Source organism: Choristoneura fumiferana, chromosome 17, assembly GCF_025370935.1.
Source record: "Choristoneura fumiferana chromosome 17, NRCan_CFum_1, whole genome shotgun sequence".
In the NCBI taxonomy this organism is placed as follows: domain Eukaryota; kingdom Metazoa; phylum Arthropoda; class Insecta; order Lepidoptera; family Tortricidae; genus Choristoneura; species Choristoneura fumiferana.
Window position 1 is genome coordinate 10,863,185 of NC_133488.1, and position 11,280 is coordinate 10,874,464.

The 11,280-nt window shown below is 38.7% G+C and overlaps 1 protein-coding gene across 1 annotated transcript in view; it reads left to right on the forward strand.

Annotated features, from left to right (window-relative positions):
- Nucleotides 1-11,280, forward strand: part of tay (tay bridge kinase) — an 80,591-nt gene that overhangs the window by 27,194 nt on the left and 42,117 nt on the right. Inside the window, 3 exon segments of the mRNA XM_074100813.1 lie at nucleotides 5,031-5,150; nucleotides 6,127-6,162; nucleotides 7,053-7,079. Of these exon segments, the coding sequence (XP_073956914.1) occupies nucleotides 5,031-5,150; nucleotides 6,127-6,162; nucleotides 7,053-7,079 (183 nt within the window).

An 11,280-nucleotide genomic window follows, 5' to 3' on the forward strand; every position in this document is an offset into this window, starting at 1 on the left:
ACCTACCAGCAAGATGCACTGATGGCGTTAACGAAGCTCAGCGCTCCAATCCGTGGTGTATTAGTAAACGTAACAATTCGGTGAATATGTCAATTCAATCACAATAGGTACCATTCGTTCAGCTCGCCGCAGTATATTAATCCGAGAGCGGTCTGTCGCGAAATTCCATTTGGAAGCGCTGCAAGCTAACGCCGCTCCATGTCGACGCCTGATCTGATTGATCCTCTGTGATGGCTCGCTCGGCTTACGAGCACAGACTCGCATCTACTGTTTCATTCAATATCTAACTTTATATGTGTGGTATATGTTCCCTAGTATTATTTGTTTATTTTTAAATTTTATCATGTACTTGGATACTTGGTGAATTTAGAAGAGTATCTTTACAACCTTGTGAATGCTATATTGCACATGATGGAGGATCCATAGTATTAATTAAGAATATACTTATGCAATTTTGAACTAGCTTTAGTCTTAAGTCAAGTTGGTGTGTGAAAAATTAAGTAACCAGCTAAAGGAATTAACGTAGAACCCTATAGTTGTTCTTTATTATACGGCACTTGTTAACTAACACTAACTAACTTTGTACATAGTAATTAGAATAAGGCTCCAACATAGTCGACAACTTCCAACAAGGGAGTAACGTGCCGCGACATAAATAAATTATGCAACACGCCACCGCACCCTGCTGCCTCGTCGTGCGACGCATTACCTGATCTCTGCCTAACAGCCCCGCCTTCGATGTACTCTCACTCCACTAACTGATAAATAGCACTTTGTTGCATGCTAGACCGCGTACTATAATTTATAGTTCCAACAGATAAACTACCGACATGAATATTGGAACCGCAACATATTTACACGAGTAATTGTAATAACACAATAATGTTCATAATGAATGATTGTGGTATGCAAAATGATATTTGTCTATTCGCGGTCGAATCGGATGCTAGCCGGTTGCATTTCTCGCATGGCTGGACAGTCATGTCGCACAATTCAGAGCTATTGTTTACGTTGGCTGTATATTGATGCAGTTAGGCGAGCACTATCTCTATGGCGCACGTAGAGCTGGTTCGAGTGCATACCTACCTGCATAGAGGGATATCTATTCATGAAAAAAAATTATTGAATGATTTATCTCGTTGGTCACGTTCTGCCGCCATATGGACTTCTCATGAATAAGTAATGTTCGGCTGCGGTCGTTGTTTCAATTAGCGGTTGTGTCGCCGGTCGAGCACGACTGCCTCCTGCCGCCGCCACCCACCGCCTCTCGGCCGAAATCGGACTTAGCTCCATTGTCATAAAGAAGCAATTGAGTGGGCCGCGCAATTGACCACATTTACTCGGGTGTATTTTGCCCGAGGAAATTCGATATTGCTCACCGATACTGAAAACAGTAACTTCATTCTTATTGTCTCTCAATGGGTAGGTTTATTATTTGCATTTTATGTTTAAGAGTTTCAGTTATTTGCTCCGGTATTTTAATGCTATTTTGTTACTTTATTCAAACATAGTTACCTCGTATTATGAATAAATGAGTGTCTTGAGTGAGTAGAAAGGTAAGCTACTTTTCTTGTTTTGTTAAAAAGATTGCTAAAATATTCACTGAGTTAAACGAAGTCTCAACAACAGAAATGAATAATAAGAGATACCTACATTTGAAGGAGAAAATGGTACTGAAGTCAATTATAATTAGAGCAGAGTTTAACGAGCGGGAGTAATTATGTGGTAACATCCGGCGAACATCCCCGCGCAACCCGGCCGGGATTAAAGGGATCTCGCTCGCCTCCACGCCCCGGATTAAATTGATATGTGCGACTCTGCTTGACTCGTTTATCTATGTAAAGGGTCGGAAAGCAATCCCTTTTATTAGGAACGGGGACATAATCGCATGCGTAAGGTATGTTTTATTATTGTCTGTTATGGGCACTCTTAGAACATATTCGAGCCTTTATTGCGTTCTTGTCAAATAGCTCCTTAACATGAGATATTATTCTCATATTTCGCTAATGCGCTTAGTAAAACCGCTCGAATACGCCGAGGTTAATAAAAATGTAGATAAATTCATGTTGACGGAGGTTCAATCTTGGCTGGATAAATCCGCAACGTAAGTGCGACGGATTCTAGCGCTTTTTGAGTTTTTGTTCCGGTCGGCGACCACTCCCGGAACCGACACCATTTATACGGAGCTAAACCAGCCATGAGTAATGGCATCTACGCCGTATAACTCGCGGGTTTGAACGGAATTTTAAATCTTGAGCGGAATACACTGCGGTGCGGAGTACAAATAGCCAAATGGAATTTCAGGCGTGGGGTCTCTATTGTTTCCCATAAAATGTAAACTCCGATTTTAACAATCCATAACGTTATTCATCATAATTTTTGTAAGTCATATTATCTTAAGTCATAACATTAAACAGTATAAAGTGAAGTTCCGATTTTCGCAGGTCATAATTATTGTAAGTCATAAAATTGATTAGTTTAAACATTCGATGTCCATAGTATACCATTCCATAATATTAAAGGCAATAAACTAGTTTATAATAATTGTTGCAAGGTCTCTTTTCGCAGGTCATAATGATTGATAGTCACCTGATAAGTTAGTCATAACATTTAACGTCATATAAATTATTTATTCCAACAAAAAAAAAATCAGCATTACAGTTAGACACCAATGCGTTGTAAAATTCAAATTATACAAAACAAAAAAAAAACATTTAGAAAAAAAGCGATTAGATGAAATTCGGTATACGATAGTTTGAGTCCCGGGGACATAGGATAGTTTTATCCCGGAAAATTGCATAGATCCCGCGGGATAGTGATAAACGAATAATACGCGGACGGAGTGGCGGGCAACAGCTAGTGATATGTAACTATCCTTATTTGCCACAAGACAATTTTGAGAAATATATTAAATTATTTAACTAAGTTTGTTAAAATATAGAGGAGAAATTGTTTATACCTATCTATTCGATATATTGGAACAAGAACTAGCAATATAATTAGCTGTCGAATTAATTAACGTTAATTTCAACGGTAATTTTCTATAATAGGTCCCGTTGTTGTTAAACACGCAACTGCACTTATTAGTACAAGATGCCTATCTTAATTATGATTGAAATCGATTACTTGGTATTTAAAAAAAACTCCAGACAAGAAAACCCTTTTAAAGTGAAATCTTTATTAAGTAATGACAAACTGGATATAAAATCCGATTTGGCATGAACTATTTCAAATTATAATAATGTAGGATTCCATTGTGCGAGGGCAGTCGGGGAGTTATCTGTTTAAAGGGAATTTACTCGACGTTTTATTATCCTTTAGCCGTCCCGCAGAGCGCTCGTCGCTGAGTATCGGCCGCTTCCCCGCTCGAGCGAGCGCCTTTGAACACCCTACCGTAAAATACACGCGAAATGTGATAAATGGAAAACTCTTTTTATTGTTAGCCCCGGGCACGTTGCGTTATGGGTCGTCTCCTCAAACCGTGCCCTCGCTTACTTGCTTCCTCGACCCGTCTTATCAACTTTTCTTATATCCTAGTTACCGCTCAATTTTGCGATCCCATATAAAAAGATTTTCCTCTCGCTCCCCTCTTGGCAACAGAATTGGAACTTAAAGTATCAGTAACACGAGTTGCCGTCGCTTTAATAGAGCGATCTTAGTCTATTGGGAAATTTCGATTTCCCTTCCCTAAACAACAAGCAAACATTCGCGAAACTATGATTTATGCTTATAACGAAAATGTCTTCTCTTTATTCAAATGTGTTTTTTTATGTAGGTACGTACTTTGGGGAATCGTATAATTTATATTCTTATTATGTATCATATATTTTTGATAAAAACACCTATTCTTGGTAGATTCTATGTATATTCCTACTAATATGTATAAATGCAAAAGTTTGTGAGTTGTCTGTGTACTTTTTGTTCTTTCACGCTACAATGACTGGATGGATTTGGATGAAATTTGGTATGCAGATACTATATCTTATTTGTTACTCCAGCGATCCAGCTCGCTGGAATAATAAGATGTAGGCTACGTTTTATTCCTATATTTCCACGGGATATAGTGACATAAAATTTTGCAGGGGTAATTCCTCATAGAACGTGAAGGCCACGATATAATTTTACAGAATTTTGTTAAATCCCCATATACAGTTAAACTGCCAAACCTTACATTAGATACACGTGAGCAGAGCCACGGGTAAAGGATAGTTGTAAAATAAACAGGTTAACTTTGTATTTGTATGCTTTAATACTCTGGAACTACTGAATCGATCTTAAAAAGTATATTTTCTTTTTTACTTAAACTATAGAATTAAAAAAAAAAAAAAACTGTATTTATACACTATTCCAATTTAAGGTAGGCTACCTGGGTAACTACAAAATACCCTTGGTACGCAAACGACGTAAGGTACAGTGAAGTAGCAATTAATTATAAGCCTTTTTTTACATACATTATAGGTACATACATGTATTGTTCACAGCACGATACCTGTCGATTTAATAAGAATGTAACTGAACATGAAACTACCGTGAGACTCACTCATATTAAATGATATTGGAACGGATAACTCACGTCTTAAACCGAGTTTAGCTCGCGCGCGTGTTGCGGCAGCCGCCGAGTCGCGTTCGCGTGCTCCTGAGAAGAAGGGCTTCGAAATAGCCCGAAACATGTCGAGCTAAACTCGGTTTAAGACGTGAGTTATCCGTTACAATATCATTTAATAAGAATGTATCTCTTAAATAAAACTCAATTAAACCTTTCAGTGAGTTTAATAAACAATCAGTCCCTATTTAGTCCAATTATTGGTAGATTTGTTTTTTTCCCATCCAATAACAAAGAATAATCTCGCTTTGTAATCTTATGCGTGGTTAAACATAATAAATATAGCGTCGACTTGAAAAATTTCGTTGTTTCCGTCGGTAAAAAAAGTGTTGCCCTGTGTTCGTGTCATGTTTATTTAAATAGCTGGCGACATCTTAAAAGAGGGGGACAATATATTTTTTGTTGGTACAAGCTACGGTTGTTGCAGGGTATTACGCTGCTTCAAGACGCTGGCACGTCGGATGACAGTGGACGGGCGTCAGAGCGGCTCACGGGCAGTTCGGTAGCGCCTCGCGACCCAGACTCTTCCCGCGACAGGCTTAGTGACGTAAGTGATCAATCGCCTGTCGAGCCTTACATCCCGCTTTGTTGTACTTCGAGCGGAGACGATGAGATCAACTGACGGGAAATAAGTTCAAAATAGAGTCTTAACTCGAAACCCGTGAACGGCTTATTTTAATAGATCTTGAAATGATCACAGTCGCTTTTGCTTTATTCCGAAAACATAGTGCTTTTATAGTTATTTTAAAAGCGACAAGCTTATGTGCCCCATATGAAACGGAACTACCCTAACTTACCTAGGTACTCTTAGCTGCTTGGGAATCGTTGACTTGATGGAATGGTTTATAAAATACTCAGAAAAGGCGAACAGCGGTAGAATCACATTCTAAACAATGCTCAATGCTATGAACCTCGTAGTACGGTGTATAAAACATCTTTAAAGTCTTTGTTATTGTGATGCGGTAATAAATCTGTTCCAATAAATACCCAGATGAATCTAACACAAAAGTCATAACGAGAGTACAAAGGAGCAGGGGTTAGCAATTTGCCACCAAAGGCGACCTGAGGAAAGGTAGAATGCTTATGCCGCGCTTTCTCGAAGTACCCATCAATTTATTTTATTGCTCTGGCTCTTAATTATCGTCTCCGCTTAAGTTTGTTGCGGACTTAATAACAGATTTATACGAGAACACTACACCGTCGCGCATGCACGAATAATTCACTTAAATGTCTGCTGCAACTGTACTTGACTGTTAGAATGTGTAACAATATGTCGTCTTCTGTTTCGTTTGCTATTTCTCTCGTCTCTCTCCTAATACTTAAAGCTATCTGAATTAAATTACCCTATCTATACCACCAACTTTAGAATTCAAATCGCACGAAACTCAAATACAAACCGCGACACCTCGCACTGATTGAAAACAAATAGCACGGTGGTGTCTCTAGGGAGAGACGAGACAAACTTTACCTCCCCCAGTCACTCCAGTCCACTCATATGTTCGCTTTCTCTCTCCTGCCTACAGGCCAGTAGCCGCTGTAGTTCCGGAAAAGGCTATATCGTGAGTATAATCATTGTTGTCCATGTTTAGTGTACACTGCGCCTCCTCTCTGGCATGTCTCACAACCGCTCTTATCGCATAATATTTTTTTGCCGCGAGCTACTTTATTACATCATCGTTTTCATTTGGCCAAACAACAAATTGCATGTTTAGTTTATATTCTCCCCGTATGTATAAGAGGTCAGAAAATATTTAAGCTTGAACTAACTCATAAAAGCCGTGTAGTGTGGTAATAGCTATAATTCTCGATCAGAGCGTGCAAATATACCCTGATCACGCAACGCACACATCCCCTGCTCGATATTCGACGCGTATCGCAGCTAAATCACGAGATTTGTCGAGGCGGTGCCGCTCCAGCTCCACACTACATAACATTACCTGCGCCCGCCCTGAATACTTTATGCTGTGTATTTATTTGAAATTGTAATATCTCAGCTTGATCCCTGCTTGTTTCCCTCGGCGCGAACTTGCCTCATAAATATCGTGTAACGTTCTCGTCGATTTATGACACGATAATATCTTCTTCACCTGTTTATTGATATTCTACCTACTTCCCCAATTTAGGACGTGGAGGAATCCCTACTTTTACTTGAAAATACTTTAGCCGTATATCATCCTTATTGTTGGATAAAATCTCGAGGTGTATTTGTTGTAAAGGGTGGGTGCTGACGGATTACATTTACATTTAATTCATTCGATGGTTATCACAAGCAATAAAAATATAAACATTCTATTAACTCAACGCTTCTGAAGTATTTATTATTACATTAACACTTTTGCAAATGTGATTAACAATCAGTATCTAGACTGCATGAAATTGCGCACGTTTTTTGACTTATACTGACGCTTTTCAGACATTTGAACTCATTGACTTTTTTCTCCCTTTGCAGTGTGATAGTGAAGGCGACGATGACAAGGCAAGTGATTTATTTTATCTTTTAAACTTTGAACAAATGTCGGGGCTCTATATTTAAGAATCCCGCGAATTAATTAAACTGGTGTCTGGCTCCCTGCGAGTTGGAAAAGTTGAAACAGAGCGTAGGAAATAAATGTCCATGTAATGTAAGTGGCGAAGTTGCTCGTTCTCGGTTTATTACCCGGCCGGACTCGCTTTGTGCCGTGATTAATCTCGCGGGGCGAGACGCCCATCCTCCGCACCTGTTTACAAATTGTTTACCTACTCTATATTAACGTATTGTTCCTACACAAAAGACGGTTTAATGTTTTATTCACATTTTAGCGAATAATATACATTTCGTAGGGGGCGAAGAAAAGAGGGCGCAATAGACTTGGAGTACGTCGCCGTACATTTATCTTTTAGGCTGTTTCATTAGGTAAAATGTATTTTACTCGCAAAAATACAATCCTCTTCATTTTTCGCTGCTAATTTTGAGTGTTTAATAGATATATTTATTTCTAATGGTACAGTTGACGAAGAAATTCCAATACCAGCCTAAGATTCAACGTCATTTGTAAAGTAGTATTTGAAAGTAATGTCCCAAGTTACGACTTGTAGGTACTTTACTTACAACTTATACTTACTTATCAATGTGGTAATGAGCCTTATTAAAAAAATCTGATGTAGAAACTACCATAAAAATGGTAAAGCACTTATGTAGTAGTGCATTGCATATGTCCGGCAGTACATTATATCAACCGTGCTATAGGCAAGTTAGACTACAAACGTCAGACACAGCAGAGGCGTGCAGTTGAAGGGTTCTACCAGTTCGCTTTGTGCTGCGCTGGTACACGCTCTAGGGGCTTAACTAACTCGTCAACAGGTTGTGAAATGCGAATCAAAAGCGCTAGAGTTTGAGCTTAGAGCGCTCTCTGACGCGTGCCGGTTCGGGGTTGTAAAGGGCGCTGATTACGCGCCGCCGCTCTGTGCCGTAATTGCTAGATTGGTGCAGTGTCGGAGTGCCTGTAATTAAATATATTACCCCGCCTTTGCCGTTAGTTACTACGCGAACACACCAAACTAAACATCTCCCCGCGCTTATTACTTCAAGTGCATTGTTTCACATCTATCGCCGTGATAATTTATTTGTTATTGTTAATTTAATTTAGTTTGATGTTATCTCATTCCATATCTATTATACAGTAGCATGACTCACTGACTGACTAAGCACAGCCTAAGCTACACTAAGTATATAGACACTTAAAATTTGCCAGACATAACCTACCTTGTAGATAAATGGTAAAGGTATTTATGGAATTCTTACTATGTAGGAGATCTAGCTTTTTTTTATTCTTTTTCAAAAGCGACCCAGGGGGCCATAAACTGTATAATTTATCTTTACATAGTATAAAACAAAGTGGTTTCCCGCCGTATGTTCCTCTAGATGTATGTGTGTTATGTACTCTTCGGTCTTTTAAGCTACGCCACTGATTTTTAACAATATATAAGAGCGATATAAGTGACGCGTTTTTTTTTAAGTTGCACCCATGCGAAGCCGGGGCGGGTCGCTAGTTTATTTATAATCGAGCATCTGATTGTTGTTTTTGAACCAAAAAATCGCGCAATTAAGTAAAATAAAAATTAAAAAATGAACTAAATCAATTACTTTGCTCACCCGCGACCTTATGATAGCTACGCTTATGCAAGATATGCGTGTTCATGCAGTTCCTCCACCTCCACACTGTAAGATCACACATAAATCACACAAACCCATCTATCACCACCACCACACTATACTGACACGTTTCGAACTCAACCAGAGCTCATCTTCAGAGCAATACAACCGTACACCATGCTACCAGATGTTTGACTCTAACATCTGTGGTCTAACATCTGGTAGCATGGTGTACGGTTGTCTATCATAAGGTCGCGGGTGACCAAAGTAATTGTTTTAGTTCATTAATATGGACCTCTGCAAAGTAACGCCTTATTCAATAAATTTAAAATCAAAGTGAAAATAACGTTTCACAAATTTAGGAGAAGAAACTGCTAAGTGTGATTAAAATAGTGCGAACGAGAATCGAAAGAATAAAGGGAAGTCTCAAGCACAATCAGCGCCGGCAGCCGAGCGGATCCGAAAGCTTTAAAGACTGATAGGTAGTATTGTTCGGGAGCACCGCGGAGCCGTCCGCGTTCCCCTTAATCTAATTATCTGGCCGCTTCGCCGCCAGCCGCCGGCCCCGACCGTAACACCCTCCACCCTCTATCTCTCTCAATTTTCTTCACAGCGAAAACGTTTAAATATGAAAGTATTTAAGGCAATCCATCCCCCGCAACATTGAATGGAAGCTTCAGATTTTAAATGAGTTTTAGACGGTAAACTTTCGTTGATTCTTTGATGCTTGTTAATTATTTTAGAAAATGTCTTTTGCTGCCTTTTAAATTATCAATTTGTTTTCGGGCTTCTTTCTTACTTAATCTGTTTTTAAAAACTGTTTTTTTTTAACCATGGAGAAAAATAACTTTTCTCAAAGATATGAATTAAGTAAAAATATATTTGCATTCTCAGATTTATTTGTTACTATAATATAGCCGTTTACCGCTCGCCTACGGAAACAACTAATTTTTTCGGGATGAAAAGTACCCTATTATTTATTCTGGTCTTCTAATATGTAGATATGCAAAATTACAAGGCAATCGGTTCAGTAGTTAAATTATGAAAGGGGAACAATCGAACAAACAGTGTCACTTTCGCATATATTAGTAAGGATTAATCTGGGATGACTTTTGAGCAGTATTCTATTCAATTTAATTGTTAAGTAGCACTTATAAGTCATAACTATAAATATTCATTAAATTCTTCCAGTGACAACAGTAAGTGTGCAATAATGTTTTGTATAAATTAAGTCGAGATCAGATTAGACATAAACCCCGCGTCAACGTCACCCAACGAGCTATAAACTCTGTAAAAGCAAAAACGTTAACGTTTATTCGCTAAAGCCCTCTTTAGTCTTAATGCACTGTCTTAATGTGCTTGCACTGTTGTGTTTCGGCGTGGAGAGTAAGACAGCCGGTGAAATTACTGGCACTTGAGGTATCCCATCTTAGGCCTCTAGGTTGGCAACGCATCTGCAATCCCCTGGTGTTGCAGGTGTCTATGGGCGGTGGTGATCTCTTATCATCAGGAGACCCACTTGCTCGTTTTCCATCCAGTTAAATAAAAAAATAATAATAATACATTTCTCGCACGCTTATACATATCTTTAAATAAAAAGCGGATTGAGTTATTTCGAAGACGAAAGGCTTTTACAGATTTTTTTTTAGAAACAACCCATATTTCGTTGCTTAAGTTAAGTACCTGCTACAGCTCTTGTGTATATTTATAACGTACATCAATAATCATTTTGAACATCTGTTTTTTAACGTTAATCCTAATCGAATTGGAAATTTAGTAGCATACCGATAAATGGATATCTGAAGAGGAAATCACTCTTGGCTTTGATATTGTAGCATAGTCGAATAATTAAATTATCTCTAGCGAGACCGAGCGACGATTTAGGAGGAAGACAGAGCGGAGTGTTGCTAAACGTTTATGAACATAATAGTGAGCTGAGAGTAGCGAAACGCTCAAAGTGAGCGAACGCGAAACGCTCACAACGAGCGGAAGCGTTTACCAATGTCGTTCGTTGGCTGATAGTGCCGCTCTCTCTGAGTGAGCACCACTAACTCAATCCGATTCCACTCATGCTATTTGTACTCGGCTTCAATTATGCCCCGCACTGATATGCAAATCCGGTTGCTTTTTGACTAATTATGTTACACGCTTCCGTTGAGCCACTGCAAATTCGTGCTGTCCAAGTTATGCACTTCCATTTGCATATTTATTTCATTGTTCGTTTCAGAAACTAAAAAATATTCTGTGAAATATTTATGCAAGAGACTGTTAGTTATATTTTATATTTTCTGTTGATTCGGAGAAATACTCGATCAATGATGAGATTTACTAAAGGGTTTCGTCTCGATTACTTCCCGCGTACAACAGCTACATAAAAACTTTTCCTCTTTCGTTCCGTGCGCATAAAAGGGTGAAGTGTTGTTTGTTAATTTGACATATTTTTGTTTAAAACAGTCCACAATTAACTTGATTTGTAGTGACATAAATACACAATATTGTTATCTCGGTACACAACGCAACAATGCCCACAGAAACTAACCAGTTT